Source organism: Coregonus lavaretus (genome assembly GCF_964263955.1).
Source record: "Coregonus lavaretus genome assembly, chromosome: 3".
Lineage (NCBI taxonomy): Eukaryota > Metazoa > Chordata > Actinopteri > Salmoniformes > Salmonidae > Coregonus > Coregonus lavaretus.
Window position 1 is genome coordinate 60883007 of NC_139990.1, and position 23614 is coordinate 60906620.

General features: G+C 44.2%; 2 protein-coding genes across 3 annotated transcripts; both read right to left on the reverse strand.

Annotated features, from left to right (window-relative positions):
* Window positions 1–376: 376 nt before the first annotated feature.
* Window positions 377–11763, reverse strand: LOC311123483 (synaptotagmin-11-like). The gene is made up of 4 exons (XM_084158185.1): window positions 11040–11763; window positions 3015–3928; window positions 1254–1374; window positions 377–1120 (listed from the first exon to the last, which is right to left on the reverse strand). Exons 1-4 carry the CDS (start codon window positions 11071–11073, stop codon window positions 810–812), a joined length of 1380 nt encoding a protein of 459 aa, XP_084014311.1. The 5' UTR covers window positions 11074–11763; the 3' UTR covers window positions 377–809.
* Window positions 11764–12542: 779 nt separating this feature from the next.
* On the reverse strand, window positions 12543–22542 carry LOC311123466 (mothers against decapentaplegic homolog 4-like). 2 transcript variants are annotated; one of them, XM_084158184.1, is made up of 11 exons: window positions 22360–22542; window positions 21091–21331; window positions 16960–17134; window positions 16781–16804; window positions 16072–16248; window positions 15745–15948; window positions 15542–15643; window positions 15393–15449; window positions 15069–15252; window positions 14583–14890; window positions 12543–14387 (listed from the first exon to the last, which is right to left on the reverse strand). In XM_084158184.1, exons 2-11 carry the CDS (start codon window positions 21325–21327, stop codon window positions 14167–14169), a joined length of 1689 nt encoding a protein of 562 aa, XP_084014310.1. In that variant the 5' UTR covers window positions 21328–21331; window positions 22360–22542; the 3' UTR covers window positions 12543–14166. The 2 variants fall into 2 exon arrangements, with proteins under 2 accessions (XP_084014310.1, XP_084014309.1); XM_084158183.1 differs by having other exon boundaries at window positions 16733–16804.
* Window positions 22543–23614: the final 1072 nt, after the last annotated feature.

A 23614-nucleotide genomic window follows, 5' to 3' on the forward strand; every position in this document is an offset into this window, starting at 1 on the left:
CAAAGCATCAATTTGTTTGAAACCTTGATGGTTTTCATGTTAGATACATAGCTTGTCATCAAACATGGTAATGCCACTAAACGACAACAGTTAGGCCCCAAAACATTATATAATTTTTTCAACAAGTATTTCATGGGTAGAAATGTCTAGCTGTCCTATTTGGTCCTTCCTTTAGAGAAACTGCAACAGAGAGTCGGTTGCATGAGGTTTTCTCATTTTAAGAGAGAGAAAAAAATTCTCACTATCAATATAAGCAATACTTCTGTTTCCTTAGTACATTTGATTTGATGATATTTATGTTTAATTCAGACATGCGATGAATTGAAGTACAATAATGGCAAGGGGAGGATTTTGAAGTCTGACAATTCTTTTTTTTGGGTGCATTTGCATGTATCCTCCCGTCGCCTAAACTTCATACAACATGGCCAGACAATAATTCATAACAGCCTTGAATGTGTGATCATGGTCATATTTTGATTAACAAACAACTTTTTTATTTTCATTACTCTTAACCTAATACTGAGACTGAGTGTCTCTATAATTCTGTAGAGGTGTGGGTTATATATGTGTATGTTTATCTGTATGCATGTTTGTTACTTTGATTCGATCCTGTAGTTGAACCTTAACCACTGTAAAGTCCACTGTACAAGTCCCACCAGGAATGTTGTTCATTTTTTGTTGGTATTATTCACAAGAGAAAGTATGGCATGAGGAAAAGCCACTCACTCGGCAAGAAGTCCCTCTCTTCCCCTCCTCCACCTCCCCCTATACACACAGGTATAACTATATGCATTAGGTGGTGTGAGGAGCTAGTATTCACTGAGGTTGTGCCACTTTGAGATCTGCCGACGGGGGTTTTCGCAGACCTCCCGCCAGTGGGCGGAGCCAGAGGGACAGGGGCTGTCCAGGCCGAGGGGCAGACGCCCCACCACCTCGTTCTTAGTGGTACGGTCAAAGTCGACCACCACAAACTCTACGGAGATCTCAGGGAGCAGCTCGGGGGGCACGTCGTAGATGAAGGACTCGTTGAAGACAGGGTTGAGCGTGCACTTCTTCACGTGTGTCTTTTTCTTGGCAATGCGCTTGCGTCCGTAGAACACATTGACCTTCACATATGGGTCTAAGGGAGAGAAGGACATTTTGGAATATTGTCATATGTAAAGGGAACATCTACACAAGCTCCGCCTTTTTGAATTGTCCACAGGCACACATGCACACACAGACACACAGACAAACACAGTGGTTGAACTCACTTCCAGACAGGCCAGAGATGTCCATCTTGGGCAGGTGTTTGGCCTTCAGCACCACCACACTGAGGCGGTGGGAGACCGGCTGGTAGGACAGAGACACCAACAGCTCCCCACGGCTCTCACACTACAGGAAGAGACAGACACATAGAGGATTGAACTATTGATTCATTCAAAGGGAACAATAATCAAACCCACCTACTGAGCCTTTAAGATACAATGCAACAATCAAACAGCCATAATCGTATAGTCATAGATTAAAAGAGTTATGGGGCACCAACTGCCAAGACAATACAACTCAGCAGTCTTTGGAATTATCTGTTTGCCAACCATGTTCTACATGAACAATTATAAACTTGGTGGTTCAAGCCCTGAATGATGATTGGCTGTATGACAAAAAATATATTTTTACTGCTCTAATTACATTGGTAACCAGTTTATAATGCCTAAGAACAGCCCTTAGCCATGGTATATTGGCCATATACCACACCCACTCTGGCCTTATTCCTTAAATATACCATACATATATGTGTGTGGAAACAGACTAGTGTGATTATTTTATTGTTTCTGTGAAAAACATCACAACGCATACAGTATTGCGGTTTGTATAATCTAGGTGTTCTGCATAGTAAGAGCAATGAATCAGATAAACTGTGAAAAAATCTGTCATGCATGGCCTTTACACTGTATATCCATATAAATGTAAATCAGATAATGGTACTGTATATATCAATACAGATGACAGTAGGTAGATATGATGTATGATGCTACAGACCAGCACACACACACTTTCTCATATTCCCTGACTTGCAATTGATTTAATATTATTCCAACCCATCACTAAAAGGGCATTTTCTAATCTAATGATTATAAAATGTGGATTTGCTGAGAAACATCCATAGGTGAGTGTCCTGGTGATTTGTATGCTTATGATGGATGTTTCAATAAGCAAGACGATGACATTGTTTTGAAAATATTGACATTGCTTTGATGAAGATTGTTTGACCGAAAGCTTAGCCACAATGAACAGAAATTTGCCCTGATACCACTACAGTAAGCTGAAGTTCTCTTCTCATTCTAGTGTAGTTTTAATATTCCTGGAACTTAGTATCCTAGTCAGGTATGTGGTTGATTCCCATGCATGGTGTATGGACCTCCCACATGCTACTGCAAAACCTTGCCCTCCACAATGAGTACTGAGGAACACTACCTTTTTTTACGATCAGACATTTTCTTTCAATGAGGAAGTAATAACCCCTGCAATGCATCCATAAAAAAACATATCCATCCCTTCTTATATTGAACAGCAGATGGGTTGTACACAATGACCACACAGTGATGACTAATACCACAGGTACATGTGGGACAAAATACAAAACAAATTCTTGGTGAGTCAGAGTTGGGTACACACTCACATGCATACACGTGTGGCTGTGATGATAATGGGAACCTGATGGATGGCTGGCTGCATTGAGAGATTACATGGAGGCTTTGTTTCCTCAGGCTACTCAGTCTGGCTGCAGTTAAGACTTGAATGGGGACCCAATCAATAGAGACACATTGACCTTCCTGTCAGACAATCCCCTCTGTGTACTGCACTGCGCTCAAGCCCGTGTGTGTGTGTGTGTGTGTGTGTGTGTGTGTGTGTGTGTGTGTGTGTGTGTGTGTGTGTGTGTGTGAGCCAGCCCCTACTTCCAATAATAATTGTTATGTCGGAATTGTCTGTTCATGCTTTGAAACATGTATAGGTCACCCCCCCCTCCTCACCTGCATGTTCCGCTTGCTGATCTGCTGGGTGATGTGCACCCGCCCCGTGCTGGGCTCCAACTCTGTCAGCGGCACCACCACCTCCCCTATGACATCATCGCGGGCAAAGCGGTCGAAGCTAAGCACCAGGAAGTGCAGCGTGAGCTCGGGCAGCGAGCTGTAGGCCACGCCGTAGAACGTGAACGTCTCGTCAAACACCGGCTCCAGCGTCTTCCTCAGGACCCTGGTCTTCACCCGGTGCTTCTTCTCAGGGAGGATGGTCATCTTCACGTAGGGGTCGGAGCTGTTCCCCTGTTCATCTACTGCAGGCAGGCCATGGGCTCCAACGATGGTCACCACCAAGGCCTTCTTGGGGAAGTTGTAGTCTACAGCCAGGCTGAGGGAGCCCAGGCTGGCTTCAGGCTCTGATTCTGGGTCGGAGGATGCTGGGGTGAAAGGTGAAACGGTCTTGCTGCTGTTCTCGCTACTGGTAGCTGAGCTATCCAGGCAGCAGTAGTCGGCCCTGACGGGCAATGCCCGCTCCATCCTGGGCTGACCAGCAGGGGGCACCAGGTGGCTCATCTGGAGATGGGTAGGAGCATCCAGGATGTTGTTCTCAGCATCCACCAGGACCATCCCGCGGCCGCCACCCCTCTCTCTGTCACTCTCCCCTTGCCACCCAGCGCGCCTGGCCACCCGTACTATCCTCTTGCTGCTGCTGAGGGACTCTGGGTAGATACTGATGCCCTTCAGCATGTGGATGAACTTGTAGGGCGGGTCTTCAGCCGAATCACAGTACTGGTCGCCATGGAGCTTGTAGCGGCCCGTCACCAGGAGGTGGCGACGCTGGCAGAAGGACCACAGGAGAACCAGGATCACCACAGCAACCACCAGAGCCGCCGCACCGATAAATCCGGCCAGCACCGGTGACATGTCTAAAAGAGAGGGGAACATAGAATGAGTTAACGCCTTTGCACAGTCTAGACTGGGATGTGTTCGCAATGTCTGGTCTAGGAAATATTTATCTTGGAAATACAGTTTCATCATAAGGAGGGTGTTTCTAAAGCTGGGGGAAATGTTTACTCAGGAAAACATCAACAATAAAAGACTGGAGTCTCTAAATGAAGTAGATAGTCAAACTGTCGATTGCATTTAGTTTTGCCAGGAACTGGAACTGACTCAGATTTTTTTAAATGCAACTCTTTAAGCTGCACCAAGTGATGCAGTACTGAACATCAAATAGGATATAATGCAACTGCCCTCCAGTGGCTCATTATTGTCAGGTAGGCTAAATACTGTAAGTCGTGTGACCACACCACCCAGGGTGAATGACTCCACTCCACTGTGACTCAACACTGTGACTGTGGCATACAGCAGTGGTGACTTCACTACAGCGTCACAGAGCACGAGGCAAGGAGTGAGCGAGAAAGACATGAGCAATATGGACGTCATTCAACCAGGTGTCAACAGGCTGCTTAAATGTCAGCCCCCCACACCACACACACAGACACACACACATGCACTGCATGCAAGTGCAACTATGGAGGGTAAAAAGGAGCATGAGGAACAGTCAGTGCAAACACACACAGTCAGGCTACACACACACACACACACACACACACAGTGACTGTGACACAGTCCACCTCTTTCTTAAAGTCATTAGTCATTTGCCTCCCTTAATTGATCCCAGTGACGGTGTGCTTTATCTAGCCGACAGATCTAGGTGACTGTATGTGTGACTGTGTGTGTGAGCCCCCACCCACTAATTTGCTGCTGCTGGTGAGTAAGAGATTGTGACTGTGTGCTGTGCGCCCATGGGAAGGCTGATTGTGCTGATCCCAGCTATAATGGGACCCAGTGGACAGAGCCTGCTGCAGCCGGGCGGGCGAGCACCCTTTGTTTGGTCAAGCCCTTGAAAAGAGACACATTGTTGCCTTTCTCGCCCCCCCCCACCACAGGGAACATTTCCCTAGCTGCACTGGCCTTCTGAGCATGTCATCATACTCCAATTGGTACACTTGTCAGTCTATACAGTGAATGGGCATGAGCATGCACATATGTGACACACCCACACAGGCACACATGCATGCACACACACACATACACACACACACACATGCATACTCTCTTTCCCCCTCTTTACCTCAGCTTTCTAACTATATTTATATTACGTCTGTTTTTCTCTATCTCTCTCCCGTCTCCATTTTCATCTGTCTTTGTCTGTCTCTCCTCTCCCTCCTTCAACTCTGTCTTTCAACAAAATACTGTGCCCTTCCTTCCTGTTGTTGTTCATTGGCATTCTGGGTAGGGATACCAGGATGATGATGTCAGATTTTGGAAGGAGCTTAATGCCAGCTAAGCCCGTTGCCCTGGAAACATACCCCAGAGGGAAAGCAGTAGTGAGCTCTCAAATCTAGCGTTTCAGTGGCTCCAGGCATTGTCCACAAAATGTGTTAAGTAAAAGCATAAATTGAGTGTGCTGATTAACAGAACCAAAAATACACCCTACAATTTTTATTTAATTAGACACAATGCCAATCTCCTCAGTTAAGTTTTTTTTCTGTGGGTTCCATCTGTTAGCCTGCATAACCGATTTCAGATCCTTCATCAAGAAAAAGAGCTCAGGTTGATTTGCAAGGAACTATGCAATTATATCTAACCATAGATTACAGATCAGACCACACTACTATATTGGTAGTAACCACTGCGAAATTCATAGACAGAGCTATGCATGCAAAGATTGACAGACATTTTGATTGTTCTTTTCAAAACTCAAATTACAATAAATAGATACATAATTGACTAAAATTGCTTTAATTATTATTGCTTTTAATTATATACTATATACCAGTGTAGCAGTTGTACTAAACTCCTAAAGTAAAAAGGTTCTTAAATAATCAGTGTGCATCATTAATTAAAATGACAATTGAACAGGTAAAGAGATACAGTGGGGGAAAAAAGTATTTAGTCAGCCACCAATTGTGCAAGTTCTCCCACTTACAAAGATGAGAGAGGCCTGTAATTTTCATCATAGGTACACGTCAACTATGACAGACAAAATAAGATTTTTTTTGTCCAGAAAATCACATTGTAGGATTTTTAATGAATTTATTTGCAAATGATGGTGGAAAATAAGTATTTGGTCAATAACAAAAGTTTCTCAATACTTTGTTATATACCCTTTGTTGGCAATGACACAGGTTTTCTGTAAGTCTTCACAAGGTTTTCACACACTGTTGCTGGTATTTTGGCCCATGCAGATCTCCTCTAGAGCAGTGATGTTTTGGGGCTGTCGCTGGGCAACACAGACTTTTAATATGCCATTTAGCAGACGCTTTTATCCAAAGCGACTTACAAGTCATGCGTGCATACATTTTTGTGTATGGGTGGTCCCGGGGATTGAACCCACTACCCTGGCGTTACAAGCGCCGTGCTCTACCAGCTGAGCTACAGAGGACTTTCAACTCCCTCCAAATATTTTCTATGGGGTTGAGATCTGGAGACTGGCTAGGCCACTCCAGGACCTTGAAATGCTTCTTACGAAGCCACTCCTTCGTTGCCCGGGCGGTGTGTTTGGGATCATTGTCATGCTGAAAGACCCAGCCACGTTTCATCTTCAATGCCCTTGCTGATGGAAGGAGGTTTTCACTCAAAATCTCACGATACATGGCCCCATTCATTCTTTCCTTTACACGGATCAGTCGTCCTGGTCCCTTTGCAGAAAAACAGCCCCAAAGCATGATGTTTCCACCCCCATGCTTCACAGTAGGTATGGTGTTCTTTGGATGCAACTCAGCATTCTTTGTCCTCCAAACACGACGAGTTGAGTTTTTACCAAAAAGTTATATTTTGGTTTCATCTGACCATATGACATTCTCCCAATCCTCTTCTGGATCATCCAAATGCACTCTAGCAAACTTCAGACGGGCCTGGACATGTACTGGCTTAAGCAGGGGGACACGTCTGGCACTGCAGGATTTGAGTCCCTGGCGGCGTAGTGTGTTACTGATGGTAGGCTTTGTTACTTTGGTCCCAGCTCTCTGCAGGTCATTCACTAGGTCCCCCCGTGTGGTTCTGGGATTTTTGCTCACCGTTCTTGTGATCATTTTGATCCCACGGGGTGAGATCTTGCGTGGAGCCCCAGATCGAGGGAGATTATCAGTGGTCTTGTATGTCTTCCATTTCCTAATAATTGCTCCCACAGTTGATTTCTTCAAACCAAGCTGCTTACCTATTGCAGATTCAGTCTTCCCAGCCTGGTGCAGGTCTACAATTTTGTTTCTGGTGTCCTTTGACAGCTCTTTGGTCTTGGCCATAGTGGAGTTTGGAGTGTGACTGTTTGAGGTTGTGGACAGGTGTCTTTTATACTGATAACAAGTTCAAACAGGTGCCATTAATACAGGTAACGAGTGGAGGACAGAGGAGCCTCTTAAAGAAGAAGTTACTGGTCTGTGAGAGCCAGAAATCTTGCTTGTTTGTAGGTGACCAAATACTTATTTTCCACCATAATTTGCAAATAAATTCATTAAAAATCCTACAATGTGATTTTCTGGATTTTTTTTTCTCAATTTGTCTGTCATAGTTGACGTGTACCTATGATGAAAATTACAGGCCTCTCTCATCTTTTTAAGTGGGAGAACTTGCACAATTGGTGGCTGACTAAATACTTTTTTTCCCCACTGTATGCTTAGATAACTTATGCAGAATAATAGACATACAGTGCCTTCGGAAAGTATTCAGACCCCTTGACTTTTTCCAGATTTTGTTAGGTTACAGCCTTATTCTAAAATTGATTAAATGTGTGTGTTTTTTTACCACTCATCAATCTATACACAATACCCCATAATGACAAATCAAAAACAGTTTTTTAGAAATGTTTGCTAATTTATTAAAAACTGAAAACTGAAAAATCATAATTACATAAGTATTCAGACCCTTTACTTTGTTGATGCACTTTTGGCAGCGATTACAGCCTCGAGTCTTCTTGTGTAAGACGCTACAAGCTTGGCACATCTCTATTTGGGGAGTTTCTCCCATTCTTCTCTGCAGATCCTCTCAAGCTATGTCAGGTTGGATGGGGTGCGATGCTGCACAGCTATTTTCAGGTCTCTCCAGAGATGTTCGATCGGGTTCAAGTCCGGGCTCTAGCTGGGCCCCTCAAGGACTTTCAGAGACTTGTCCCGAAGCCACTCCTGCGTTGTCTTGGCTGTGTGCTTAGGGTCGTTGTCCTGTTGGAAGGTTAACCTTCACCCCAGTCTGAGGTCCTGAGCACTCTGGAGCAGGTTTTCATCAAGGATCTCTCTGTGCTTTGCTCCGTTCATCTTTGCCTCGATCCTGACTAGTCTCCCAGTCCCTGCCGCTGAAAAACATCCCCACAGCATGATGCTGCCACAACCATGCTTCACCGTAGGGATGGTGCCAGGTTTCCTCCAGACGTGACTCTTGGCATTCAGACCAAAGAGTTCAATCTTGGTTTCATCAGATCAGAGAATCTTGTTTCTCATGGTCTGAGAGTCTTTAGGTGCCTTTTGGCAAACTCCAAGCGGGCTGTCATGTGCCTTTTACTGAGGAGTGGCTTCCGTCTGGCCACTCTACCATAAAGGCTTAATTGGTGGAGTGCTGCAGAGATGGTTGTCCTTCTGGAAGGTTCTCCCATCTCCACAGAGGAACTCTAGAGCTCTGTCAGAGTGACCATCAGGTTCTTGGTCACCTCCCTGACCAAGGTCCTTCTTCCCCGATTGCACCCACAGTTTGGCCGGGCGGCCAGCTCTAGGAAGAGTCTTAGTGGTTCCAAACTTCTTCCATTTAAGAATATTGGAGGCCACTGTGTTCTTCGGGACCTTCAATGCTGCAGGAATGTTTTGGTACTCTTCCCCAGATCTGTGCCTCGACACAATCCTGTCTCGGAGCTCAACTGACAATTCCTTTGACCTCAAGGCTTGGTGTTTGCTCTGACATGCACTGTCAACTGTGGGACCTTATATAGTCAGGTGTGAGCCTTTCCAAATCTTGCCCAATCAATTGAATTTACCACAGGTGGACTCCAATCAAGTTGTAGAAACATCTCAAGGATGATCAATGGAACAGGATGCACCTGAGCTCAATTTCGAGTCTCGTAGCAAAGGGTCTGAATACTTATGTAAATAAGGTATTTTGGGTTTTTGGGTTTAATAAATGTTCTAACATTTCTAAAAACCTGTTTTCGCTTTGTCATTATGGGGTATCGTGTGTAGATTGCTGAGGAAATTGTTTTATTTCATCCATTTTAGAATATGGCTGTAACGTAACAACATTTGGAAAAAGTCAAAGGGTCTGAATACTTTCCGAAGGCACTGTAGTTTTTACATAGAATTAGGGATAATGATTATGGCTCTAGGATTGCAGGAAAAAGCTGTTTCAGGTGTTTGAAGAATGCAAAATTCTCCTACTTCTGACTATCTGCCTGTCTGTTTTCCTGCCTGGCACCGGTTGGTACAGCATAAACCCCATCATCCACCAGCCTGGGAAACAGTGCTGAGTGACCATGGAGCACTGAGAGGCAATCTGTCTGCATTGGCAACGTGTCTTATTGTATGCTGCCTGTGAACACAAGATTCAGTTCATTTGCAGAACTCCGATTGTGATGTGGACCAGATGTGTCTTAATCCTGATGAGTGACCCAGATTAGATGATGGTTGGGAAATCACTGGCTGTAATCTGGGTTTCTGGAGTCTGTTGGGTTGAATTGCAGATATCCAACTCCAGTACTCTCTTGTTTCTTTGCTGCTATGAAATGTTCTGCTGCATCCAGCAGGCTCAGGGCCAATATTATGTTTGCAATAACATATCTCTAACACTCAAGCCTTGATTGCACAACTGTTTATCTTGAGCCTGTTTGAGACGAAAGGCCAACTGCTTGTTGTAATGAGGTCTTCAAGCAGTTCAATGTCTAGATGCTCTTGATGGTTTAATATTAAATCAACCAAGAAATGTGAGAGTGCATTTATTAACAAAAGCCTCCTATTCTGCATGGCAAATAATCAACTCCAATAGGTTACAGGCCCATTCCTGACACAGTGTTAATATGCTCATCGGTTTATATTTTCTTGGTTTTCAGGGTTTAGAACAATCCGTTTTGTTTCTGCTCTTGGGTTGTCCTATTCTATTCTTCTGATGATATAATATCCATAGCCCTCCCCATGCCCCATCACCTATTCATGTCACTTGCTGAGAGGGTCCGGTACTGTTTGGGTCACCAACACCCCCTGCCTTCAGAGCACTACACTTCATATTATGGCAATGTGGCATTAAACTACTGTTCAGGGATCTTAATTTAAAGCTCGTCTGATCAAATTAAAATGTGTCCATTTGGCCAAGCTCCTAGTTCCGGGATGCTTGCTTTAACAAAAACAAAGGAGCGGGGGCTGGCGATGCTTATGCGGGAATAGACATCACGTCATCCCTATCCACCCCATCCTACGCGCAAATTGAAGACCATGGGGAGAAGTGACAATGTTGCGAATGGTATTCAATATTTTTGGATAGAATAGGCCTACAATTGAATGGCCTCGATATTATGTTGTTGGACCAAATTATTCACTGAATAAAAACAAATAATTGTATAATAGTAAATACTGTAATAATAGGCTCCCACTGGGCACACACTGGTTGAATCAACGTTGTTTCCACGTCATTTCAACGAAATTAAGTTGAACCAACATGGAATAGACGTTGAATTGACTGACGTCTGTGCCTAGTGATGATCCTATCTCTGTTGAATAGGCCTGTGTAATCAGTTTCGTTCAATTTCCAAATGACATTCGATGCTATTTACATTAACATAGGCCATGGAAATTAATAAATGTCCAGTTGACATTTGGCAATCGTTGACTATAGTAATACACGTAATCATGCTATTAGGGTGTGTTCAATCTCATATGGCTTTATTTCTAAAAAGAATGGGCATTATTTTAACATTTTGCGCAATGTCAATATAAGACATCATATAACATCTGACGACACAATAAACAAAATGCCAAATAAATCAGAAAAAGGCCTGCTACTTACCATATGCAGGTCGTAATTCTGTAATCTCAGCCATTTTGGAAAGCGCAGGACGCTTTACTGGCCGCCCAGATAAAAAGGGAAAATTAAAGAATATAAAGATGGTTTGTCCCTATTTTATATCCATAAAGAATGAATAACGATACATCAACGAAATATTCCAGTAAATGAGCTCACAGGTTAATAAATAATGCTCGTCTTCCTCTTTTCATACGGTCTATTCGCTGTCTCTACACCAAACTCAATGATGCTATTATTATATCTCGGATGCGGAGGCTGCGTGGGGCTCGAGACTGGTACTCGCGGACTCCCTGGAGGGTTTAGTCCCGCCCCCGTGTGGCGTCAGAATGTCATTGTTTCATGTATGATACTGTGTATGTATGTAAATGACCAATTGCTGGTGGATGGGGAGCACGCCTTCGTTCAGTTAGTTGCTTGGCAACATTACACAATAGGACTAAGAACCAAACAGTTTAATTCTTAGTAAACTTTGGAATAGTTATAACCTACACACAGCATTTGGAAAGCAATTAATTTTACATTTAAAAAAAACAATAAAACAACCATTATAAGCCTATGTTCAAGACTAATGCAAAAATAGCAGATTTTGGTCAATTCTAACTCATACATCATATTGATCTCTAACAAAGAGACAGAAACAAGCTGACTACTGACAGCTGAAAGTATACTGTAAAAAACAATGATTGCTGCTAATATTATGATTTACAAGAATAGTATGCCTGCACTGCAATTGTAGGCACAGGGAAAATACATAACAAATAATTTAATATTATACAAATTTGCCCATCGTCGACCCTCACATGATTATCATTAGGAGCTTGAAGAGAAGCAGAGGCCCTCATGTGTGCTTTATAAGTGTCCCAAATTAGACATAAATAAACATATAAAACAATACATTTTTTTACAAACTATATTCTGGATATATCATTTGGTGAAGTGAACCAGTCACAGGCCCTACATCAACATGGATGGACTGCAAATGCACGTAGTACCCAGAAGGTTCACTAGGTGTCCTACCAGACACATGTAATACAACCAATTAACTCATACTCTACGTACAGCATGAGGCTATTACATTTACATTTACATTTTAGTCATTTAGCAGACGCTCTTATCCAGAGCGACCAGAGCGCCTGTGACTGGTTCACTTCACCAAATGATATATCCAGAATGTATGTATAATTAGGCCTAGGGTTAAGTGCCTTGCTTAAGGGCACATCGACAGACTTTTCACCTAGTCGGCTCGGGGATTAGAACCAGCGACCTTTCGGTTACTGGCACAAAGCTCTTACCCACTAAACTACCTGCCGCCCTATTGGTGTTCTCACATTACTAACACACAATCTTTAGTTGCAGTAGATACATCACTTTGGCTGACAAGAGGAGCATTGAAGCAGGAATGTACTGAGAAAACCAACAAATTAAGGCCGTTTTTATCTGTGGGGTTTGTAGTCTTTTGTATTTCAAAATTAAGGCACCAAATTAATTAATAAACTTCATTAACTTGTCTTTAATTAGGCCTAGCGGGACTTTAGTTAAGGGCGTATCTTGGCATACATCAACACAAATACAAGCTTTGGTTGAACAACGGCAGGACACAAAACGAAGAGGCACATACAGCAAAGGTTTTTTGGCCATAAAAAAGCTGTGAAAAATCGTTCCCTTTCTGACAACTTTGGTCTGTTTATCTGAATGAAAAAAACGTTACAAATACTGTGTAGAACCTTGCATCAATAAATATCATCAATGAGATTCTTGATATTCCATTTGTTGTTTTTGGTAACTATACTGAACACAAATATAAACGCAACATGCAACCATTTCAAAGATTTTGCTGAGCTACAGTTCATATAAGGAAATCAGTCAATTGAAATAAATTCATTAGGCCCTAATCTATGGATATCACATGACTGGGCAGGGGTGCAGCCATGGGTGAGCCTGGGAGGACATAGGCCCACCCCCTTAGGAGCCAGACCCAACCAATGGGAAGCCAGGCCCAGCCAATCAGAATGAGTTTTTCCCCACAAAAAGGGCTTTATTACAGACAGAAATACTCCTCAGCACCACCACCACACACAGTCATCATGACAATTGCACGCTCCATCAAAACTTCAGACATCTGTGGCATTGTGTTTCGTTACAAAACTGCACATTTTAGAGTGTCCTTTCATTGTCCCTAGCAGAAGTCAGAAGTTGCACCTGTGTAATGATCATGCAGTTTAATCAGCTTCTTGATATGCCACACCTGTCAGGTGGATGGATTATCTTGACAAAGGCTAAAATCCCCACTAACAGGGATGTAAACAAATTTGTGCACAAATTAGAGAGAAATAAGCTTTTTGTGCATATGGAATATTTCTGGGATCTTTTATTTCACCTCATGAAACATGGGACCAACACTTAACATATTGCGTTTATATTTTTGTTCACTATAAATATAACTGAGTCACATGATGCAGGTTGATGAAAAAGACTGATAAGAGAAAAGGTTGATGGAGATTGTGGCGACTATTATTTCAATTTCTCCCTTAAGAACAAACAGACCCTACTGAAGGCAGTTAAAGGACAGCAGCATTCTCCAGATGCAATATACCTGTCTGAGTCTGCTGCCCTGTAATCAAGGCATCATTCCAACACTGCTTAAGTGAGAATCCACTGCAGCACATGTGCTATCATTCTGACTTTCTGAACAGTTCCCAAAGTGTTTTTATCCAGGCAGATTACCAGGTAATTGGCGGTGCGAGGCCAGTTTCCATTGTTGTGACACAGTCCATCCCTTACAGTCTCTACCACTACTAGAAAGCATTGATGCCTTTAGTGCAAGTTCCAGTCTCTGTGAAAAGATTGGCTGTTGAGCAAGTACATTTTGCAGCCTAAACTGCTTCAGGAAAATCTGGCGATTCAAACAGGAAAATATATAAAACCATGAAAATACCTTTTTGATAGAAGTTCGATACAAGTTTCTATTAAAGCCTACAGTCTTCTTTTCAGGTGGCGAGGAAAAAAGGTATTCAATCCAAAACGTACTGTAGTGTTCATGAAGGGCTGTTATCATCCAAACCGAGCAACTGAGACACCGCCACCTCTCTCTCACACACACCCACATTGCTTAGTTGACATGTCCGTGTCCTCCTAGGTCGGCCAGAGGCATGGTGTGCAGCACCTCATCCAGCAGCTGCAGGGCGCGGTGCAGGTGGACCTCCACCCAGCAGGGGGTGTGCTTGATGCTCTGCCGGGGGTAGTCGGGCCCCCAGCCCTTCACAAAGCTGAGCCGCAGGATACACAGTCGCCGCAGGTCATCCACACCTATCCCGGCTGCTGCCGACAGACCTGAGAGAAGAGAGATTTACTGACTGATTAAGCGAGAGAGAGAGAGAGAGAGAGAGAGAGAGAGAGAGAGAGAGAGAGAGAGAGAGAGAGAGAGAGAGAGAGAGAGAGAGAGAGAGAGAGAGAGAGAGAGAGAGAGAGAGAGAGAGAGAGAGAGAGAGAAAGAAAAAGAGAGTGAGAGAGGACAGAGGTACTCACTGACTGCCGGGGCGATTCCCCCCACACTGCCAGGCCCTGGGATGTTGCCTGCCACTGCTGCAGCCTGAGCTGCTGCTGCAGCCTGTGCCGTGGCTGCCTGCTGCTGCATCTGCCTGTGGCACTGACGCAGGTCAAACACTTTCATGTAGGCCCCGGGGTAGATCTTGTGAACTGCGTCTCCCGGGGCTCGCCCCGCCTCCCGGTCCAGGTAGTAGCTCTGTACGAACACTGCATGGTCGCTAAGGCAACGCATCCACACATCCCCCTCACCACGACACTCCAACTGCACCCCCTTCCCAATGTGCAACCTGGGAAACGGAGATAGTAGTTCACACTGGTGAAGAGAAAAACACAGACACAGGGGATTGTATTTATTGCTATACAGGCAATAAATACATGTTCGCCCGGTGTTTTCTGCACCCCAACAAAGTTCTCCAATAGCTAGCAGTTAGACTAGGTGGGTATATTAGGGGCACGCTAATAGACCTGGCTCTCTCGCTGGCGTCGGTGCGGTGCACGTTGCTGAGCTGGCCCAGACAGAAGCGGTCGCCCCCCGAGGGGTCCACGTATCCGTCCACTGTCACCACGGGGCAGTTAGCCAGGACCTTGAACATCTCCCCCACCTGGATGTCCATCTCAAAGTAGGAGATGGAGCACCAGAACTCTGGACCTGGTAACACACAGCACACACAACATGAAATATAATATGAAATACTGCAAAATGGCTGCCATGTGTCCCTCATGTGGGTACCGTACATTGGTGGTGGATGGGGTGAGTTGTACGCTGTGGGGTGTACGCTGTGTGTGTACCTGGATGGTTGGAGACTGGCTGAGGAAAGGCGGGTGCGCTGTGATGTTGCTGAGACCCTTTTAAGATAAATGAATGAGCAAATACATATACATATAGTACCAGTCCTGCATTTCTGACAGAAAGATTGATTGACATGTGATTGACATACAGAAGTGGTTGGGGTGGTGCAGTGGTGGTTGCTGATGGCCTCGCCCATTCTGCTGGGGTCCTACAGGGGTATAGGAGGCCGTGCTGGTGCCTGTCCAGGTCGCTAGAAGATTGTGAAGGAAGAGAACAGACATAGTTGAAACTGACACCATGGAATTGACACCATCTCTGTGACACTGCCAACCTGGTTTGTTAGTAACTCACTGTGATAAGAGCTCTGTGTCTGTGTGTGTTTGGAGCTGCTGCTGTAGTCACTCTGGCTGTGAGGGGTACGGGGCAGGGGGGGTGGTCCATGTGTGGGGGTGGTGGGGGGCGGCGTCTGGGGCATGCCCTGGCTCTGGGGAGAGGCGATCTGGAGCAAGCCCTCGCCGTGGCACCCAGACATGGGCCCCATCATGGAGCTGCTCACTGGAGGAGGGAGATTGTAAGGGATAGAGTTAGACATGAAAGCAGAAGAGTCTAGTTCTTCCCAGCTGAAATGCTTGTACGGTAGTACTTCTTATTACCAGGTTCAGCTTTAGTCTATCTCACCTTGCGGAGAGAGAGGCATGCTGGGGTAGAGGGTGACGGAGGATGGGGCGCGGGGCGACTCAGGGGGCATCTGCAGAGGGGGGAGGGGCTGGTTGTAGCGCTCGGGCTGGGGGGGCATCCTGGAGGGGAGGTCCATCTCAAAACAGTCATGGATGTACTCCTCTTTGATCAGCCGACCTGGAGGACCATGTAATGAAGGGAGGGGGAAGAGAGAGAGAGAGAGTGGGAGGGAGAGAGAGAGAGGGAGGGAGATGGAGGGAGAAAAACCGAGAGAGAAACAGAGAGCAAGAGAGAGAGAGAGAGAGAGAGAGAGAGAGAGGCAGAAATCAGGCATGAATCATGTCATGTTATTATTAGATTTTTGATTCATGAATGGATACATTTTAGATCAAATTGTTGCCTCTATGTGGGAGTGATTTTTGCCCTGTCATGCAGCCTGTGACACCTTGTTGCAGTTTGATTTAGGTGTCCTACTTGTAGTGTAGACTAGCTCAGACAGGTATGAATCTGGCTGGTTTGGAAGCTCTGCATTCCATATTTTACGTCAGATTGCCAAGAGTACATCTACAGTATATCTGTATCAAAACAGTAGTATTTCCTGTGCACTTTGGGAAATGTGATAAAAACGGATTTGTTATAATGACTCGCTATTGCTTATTACCATTTTGATGATGTTTGACGATGCTGAAAATAGTGTTTTCCTCCTCACCTGCATTTTGAATGCTGAGACCAACTTGAGGAGAGGGACAAAAAGGGAAACAAAGTTAGAAACAGCACGGTAGTTCTGAAAAAGCCTATGACCCAAAGAGCCTGTTAACAACTTCATATTCTCTTTCCCCATTTGTGCTTCTGTTTCCTTAGAGGAAGTTAAATTGTGAACAGACGCACCGATGCCTGGCGATACCACTCTCTCATAGTGGTAGGGGTTGACACACACGTTGTCATACTTGAGGTCAAAGGCGAACTGGCAGAACTTGACATGCTTCAGTTCATTCTTGTGGAGGTCTGGCCAGCGCCAGAGCCTAGCGTAGATCACATGGGGGAACCCTTTCCTCCCAGCTACCTGGAGGGAGAGAGGAGAGACAATGGAGAATGAGGGCATGGAGGTCTTCCTTTCCAACATCCATTCAGGGCATTCAGGGTGATTATTTACAGTAGGATGGTGGGTCTCGGAAAGGTAACGGGGGAGAGTATGGGGGCTATGATGGGGTTGAAATTTGATGATGGAGCGAGTGGAACTGTGGGGAATCTAAGTGGACGGAAAAAAGGAAAGAAACTCAGAGAAAAGATGGGAGAGGGAGAAGGAGGAGAGCAAGAGGGAGTTGGTAGACAGGGAGTGGTCGAGGAAACAGGTCATGAATGGAAATTTACATCAATGTTAAACACACTCACAGACACACACACTCTCCAGGCACACACTCTGGGTGGGGGAGGAATAGCCTTGGAGCCATTAAAACATCTCAGACAGAGCTGAATAGCACAAATAGTGACTATCCGAGTCATCAATGGTGTTTCAGGCTTATTCCCAGGTTCTTGTGGAACCAATGTTACTCTGTCCTTGTATTGTGCTGAATGTCCTCAAGTGGGTCTGAGTTGGTCTGAGTATTTGCTATTGAGGAAGATTGTGAGTGTGACAAAAGAGAGAGCTGGTATAGGGTTAACTCAACAAGCTGAGCTGGAGAGGAATGGCATCATGTCTCACCTTTGCTGTGTGTGTGTGTGTGTGTGTGTGTGTGTGTGTCAGCCAGAGAGAGATCAGTATTTTGGGATCAACATACCCTTTCTGCACTAAAAGAAAGAGAAAACCAGAATGGACTCTGTAAACTTTTAACTTCTTTTCTTTTCTATTATTCGTGCTTCTTGAAAACTCCCACCCAAGTGACCTTCCACAGACAAAGAGTCAGAGCTGGCAGAGTGCCAGCCCAATTACAGCCAGCAGACTGACAAACACACACACACACAGCCTACAGTCCTGAACAGAGAATAATACAGTACACACTCATTCTCATATCTAGTTCTCACACACCACATTAATACATGTTTCACTAACAGCCGCATATCCACAGGCAATCTCAAATGTAGAAACAGTTGATGTATGTCAAAATATGCATACAATAATACACACTTTTCATCTTTCTCCCTCTCTATCTCTCTCTCTCATTATCACACTCTCTCACACACACACACAAAATAATGTATGTACGAGATTACAAATATACTTCCACAAACTTTAACACTGAAAAACTCCAGACACAAACAGACACACACGCACACACACACCAGAGACAGACAGGCTTAACTTAACCCTGCCCCTTTCCTGTGTCTCAGACAAAACAACCGGCACTACCCCTCCAATACTCCCTCCCTCTCTGTCCCTTGCAAGAGCTGGGGGAGGGGAACTCCCTCTGTCTCCTTCTCTCTCATTCCCTCACTCTCTCTGTAAGCAACTCGTGGGTTACACTTCTACGTATTCGATGCTACGTTCATTCTCTAGAAGTTAGCCTATAGGGAGACCTAAACCCCTTGACTTTTTTCTCCTGTTTCTCCTCCCTGAAGTGTGTAAGTAACTCATGTGTTGAATGATTCACTTGTTGAGTTCGAATCTCATCAAGGACAACTTAGCTGATTAGCAACTGTTCAACTACTTACTACTTTTTTTCTACTTTACAACTACATAGCATGTTAGCTAACCCTTCCCCTAAACTTAACCCTAACATTAACCCTAACCCCTAGCCTAGCTAATGTTAGCCACTTAGGTAGAATTCGTAACATATCATACGTTTTGCAAATTCTGAACATATTGTACATTTTGCAAATTCACAACATATCATACGAATTGTAATTCGTAACATATCATAGGGAATGGCTGATGGACATCCACAAATTAATACATACCATATGAAACGTAACATATCATACTAAATGGAGTGTCCCGGATTTAGATACAGAATAATATGAAATGCTCTCACACCAGGATGCGCACACATAGTATGGGCTTTTAAAAAATGAAGACACCTGTACCATGTCAGATATAGAGTTGAAATGTATTCAGTTTTGAGTTTGCATCACAATATTACACTTTATATACATCACAGAAGACTGAAATATAACAAAACCGTTTGACATAGAAACACAGAATTTTTGCAAAAACAAGCGTTTCTCTGTGAAATGTCAACGGAGCACTGGAGCACCAAGCTTTTTATTTTCAAAGCCTTTTACATTTAATTCAGCTCGTGTCATGATAACTTTGCTTTTTGCGACGACCACCACAAAATGTAAAATCCTCAAAAGTTGTTACGAGAAACATGCACCGCTATGTCAACAAAGCTCAGTGCTTATTATCGGATGTATTAGGTTACTGTTAATGATATGTTAGAGAAAGACCCCACTGAACGATTCAGAACATGAATAATCATATTTGTCTTGGTAAAATGTATTTTATAACATAAGGAAGTGAATTTCATCACCAAAGAGTGGGTGGACACCATAAATTATATGAGCTGGCTAGCCAGAATGATAGCTAGCTAGCTAAGTTAGCTAGCTAAAAAGCTAGCAACAAACCAAAACATTGTCTAGAAAGTTGCTTTTAGGTGCCTGGCTTGCTAGATTTACATATCCTCAATACATGTTTTAATGGATGGGTTTTTTGGTGCAAAAAATAAGAGCAGGTAACGTTGCTATTTGGTTGCTGCATGCAGACTCCTGTTTTGTTTATACTTTTTCATAATGACAAGGACAAGTTTGATGTCAGAGAACAACAATAGAATGTTCATGATTTAATGCGTGTCAAAACCGGTAAGATGATAAGGGATGTTTACTGAGGGGTTGGCGGGACATTTAAACATACACTATATATACAAAAGTATGTGGACACCCCTTAAAATTAGTGTTCGGCTATTTCAGCCACACCCGTTGCTGACAGGTGTATAAAATCGAGCACACAGCCATGCAATCTCTATAGACAAACATTGGCAGTAGAATGCCCTTACTGAAGAACTCAGTGACTTTTCAACGTGGCACCTTTCCAACAAGTCTGCCCTCCTAGAGCTGTCCCGGTCAACTGTAAGTGCTGTTATTGTGAAGTGGAAACGTCTAGGCGCAACAACGGCCAGCCGTTGCATAGTGCCAACGGTAAAGTTTGGTGGAGGAGGAATGATGGTCTGGGGCTGTTATTCATGGTTCGGGCTAGGCCCCTTAGTTCCAGTGAAGGGTAATCTTAATTCTACAGCATACAATGACATTCTAGACGGTTCTGTGCTCCCAACTTTGTGGTAACAGTTTGGGGAAGGCCCTTTCCTGTTTCAGCATGACAATGCACCCGTGCACAAAGCGAGGTCCATACAGAAATGGTTTGTCGAAATCGGTGTGGAAGAACTTGACTGGCCTGCACAGAGCCCTGACCTCAACCCCGTCTAACACCTTTGGGATGAATTGGAACGCCGACTGCGAGCCAGGCCTAATGGCCCAACATCAGTGCCCGACCTCACTAATGCTCGAGGCTGAATGGAAGTAAGTCCCCGCAGCAATGTTCCAACATCTAGTTGAAAGCCTTCCCAGAAGAGTGGAGGCTGTTATAGCAGCAAAGGGGGGACCAACTCCATATTAATGACCATGATTTTGGAATGAGATGTTCGATAAGCAGGTGTCCACATACTTTTGGTTATGTAGTGTATTACCGCAATAATGACTGGCATAAATACAAGTACAGGCTTTGTTGCTGGCAGTACCTTGCAGATATAAAGAAAAGTCTGCAAAAAGTTGGCGACATGCTAAAGTTGGCGGCAAAACATATTGGTTTGAAAGGTGTATTAGTCAGTCATCAAAAGCAACCAGCTATTGGTCAATGAGTTGACAGCATCTTTGTGCCATACCACCAATAACAATTCATCAGTGAATAATTAATTAATGAGATCCACTGATTTCATAAACAGTCCCTCGATAGTCCCTCTACAGTCCCTCTATAATCAGTGATACTGTACTGGCCTAGGCCTCATTCAACCCAACATAACAGTAGTCTACCTGCAGGCGTCCATCAAGCGTCCTCTGGATAGTGACACACTTGCTGGGATGAACTCCGTTGGTGGTGATGGCGGTGATGAGCGAGTCCAGCTCATCCTTCTTCTCCTTCAGCTTCTTCACCAGGCTCTCTATGGCACGCTTGGCAAAGCCCTCGTTCTCACCGCCCTGTCGGTGGCACATGAGGCTGTGCACGATGCTCAGACAGGCATCGTTGCTGTTGGGGGGGTTCACTGACATCTCCCTGGGTTGAGGGGGGTTGTAGAGGGGGAGGTGAGAGACCATTATGATGAAGCAACCAAATACAATTGATTTATAAATTGATTTGATTGTTGTTTGATCACTGACACAACACTGAAGTCTGAAGCTGAGATGGTACTTTAGGTCAAGGTTCAAGTCATAGGCTATCAGCAACCAAGGTCCCTATAACAATCCAATAACAACTTTACCAATATTAACAACACAACACGTGTGGGGCTTTTACAGAGCAGAAGATACAAAGCAGGCCATGTAAACACAGAATTGAGTAGGCCAAAAGTACTTTATGGTTAAATAGGTATTTACTGCTTATCTGAAAATACATTACATTAACCTAAAGAAAATTGACATTCTTATGATGCATGTGAAGTGTAGGGCGGCATGTAGCCTAGCAGTTAAGAGCATTGGGCCAGTAAACGAAAGGTCACTGGATCGAATCCCCAAGCCGACCAGGTGAAAAATCTGTCGATGTGCCCTTCAGCAAGGCACTTAACCCTAATTGCTGTTGTAAGTCACTCTGGATAAGAGCGTCTGAGGGTGCCATATTTTGTTTACAAATATCCCTCCGTGTGTCATACTAGTGGTGAAGTAGTATGTTGTTGTTTTTTGCTTTGCACAACTAGTCAGAAAAAAACTATAATGCAGAAAATGTGTGATTTCCTAAAGTAGGCTATATAACAACCCATTTTGATAAAGATAATAACTGTAATAAAGTATAATAAACAGAAATGCTCCACTGAAGAAATTGTAAGAGCATTTTGGATGTAAAAAGTAACTTGTTTACATGTTTACAAAAGCATGTAGGCCTACTGGTGAAAAAATATAATCACCTCTACAAGCAAAGCAACGTTATGTGTAGGCTACAGTGTACACAGTACTTTGCTGTCTGTCTGTCTCACTATGCTGACCTAACTGTAGGCTATAGGTCTGTCAACAATCCATGTGACTCAGACTGGTTTGGTCAGCTACAAAATCCCTATGGGAATAATCAATACCAAAATGTAGTTTACTTACAAATCAACAGGAGAACTGGACAAATAAGTAGAGGGAGATCTGAAGCAGTATTCCAAATGTATTTCCCCCTTTACCCCTCTCTCTGTGGAGCTGTCTGTCTCGACTGTTATCAGTCTATCAGCCTCTCTCGCTCCCTTCGTTCATCCTGCTGCTCCCTCTGCTCTTCTCTAGTTTGCTTGCAATAACAAAAGGGGGTAGAAAGAGTTGTCTCGGGCAAAAAGTCGAGCCAATCGCTGCGCCCGTTTCATTCCAGACGGTGGGGCTCTCGGCCAACTATGACGCTGCTCTCTCACAGCTCACAGTCAGCCACCCCGGGCTGATGTCTGTCTGGGTTGCTTGTTGATTGACAGGTCTGTGCGGCTGTTGTTTTTTTTAAGGTGGCGCCGGTGAGATTACTCCGCCCATTCTCGCTACCCGCTCGTCCAACCAACTCCAGTGGATCTCCTCTCTGTGTAGAAAAAACGAAGTGCCTGTGTGACCAAACTCTGGACGCCGTTTCCCGATTGCTAAACAACCGTGTGTAGAATGAAGTTTTTAACAAACACTACGGATTGCAGCACCGAACAAATGTGTGTAGAATTAAGTGTTTCACTAAAACTACTGATTGCAGCACCCAAAGAAAAAAACGCAGTTACACAGGACAAACATAGGTACAAGGTAGGCATTAACGAATGGACATGTTTCAACAATCGACTGATAGGGACTCGATGGTACACTCCGCCGACACTCATAGCAATTATTAAGATTAAGATCACTTTATAGGTCAATTACGCAAACGAAATTTGATTTCCGCTTTTAACCCAACCCCTCCAAAAAGACACATATAAAAGATTAACATTTTTCCAGTTGCTGGCTCGCCTCTCTAACCGCTAGGATACCTGCCACCCTGTATTCCCAACAAACCCATATGGTTTTCTCATCTACCCAGAGGTGGTACGGGAACAGTACTCTTGCGAATTTCAATGATGTGCTGTCTGTCCGTCAAATCGTGCGGTGTTGTCCTAAATCCTCTACCTGATTCCAGGTTACAAAGGACTTGTTATTGACGGCCGCTGGAGGGCAACTGTCAGATGGCAGTATAGACAGATGTCGTAGGTATGGACCCATCACCTGTAGGTGTTTGTTTTCTGTATATCAATGGCTCTGCATTTTATGGTCTGTTGCTGCTCTCTAGTGGCGAGTTCTGGCAGTACCACGTTTGTGTTTTCAGATCAAATTGCCATGTAAAAATGTGTATTTTTCTTAGGTCTGAATC

Bases quoted from the DNA above. Each gene is read 5' to 3' on its own strand.
- LOC311123483 (XM_084158185.1), bottom strand. From the start codon at position 11,073: ATGGCTGAGATTACAGAATTACGACCTGCATATG. The intron at 3,929-11,039 runs GTAAGTAGCAGG...CCTCTCTTTTAG, and splicing joins AGAATTACGACCTGCATATG to ACATGTCACCGGTGCTGGCC. The intron at 1,121-1,253 runs GTGAGTTCAACC...TCTCTCCCTTAG, and splicing joins CATCTCTGGCCTGTCTGGAA to ACCCATATGTGAAGGTCAAT.
- LOC311123466 (XM_084158183.1), bottom strand. From the start codon at position 21,327: ATGTCAGTGAACCCCCCCAACAGCAACGATGCCTGTCTGAGCATCGTG. The intron at 17,135-21,090 runs GTAGACTACTGT...CTCTCCCTCCAG, and splicing joins CGCTTGATGGACGCCTGCAG to GTAGCTGGGAGGAAAGGGTT. The intron at 15,949-16,071 runs GTGAGATAGACT...TCCCTCCTCCAG, and splicing joins CATGCCTCTCTCTCCGCAAG to TGAGCAGCTCCATGATGGGG.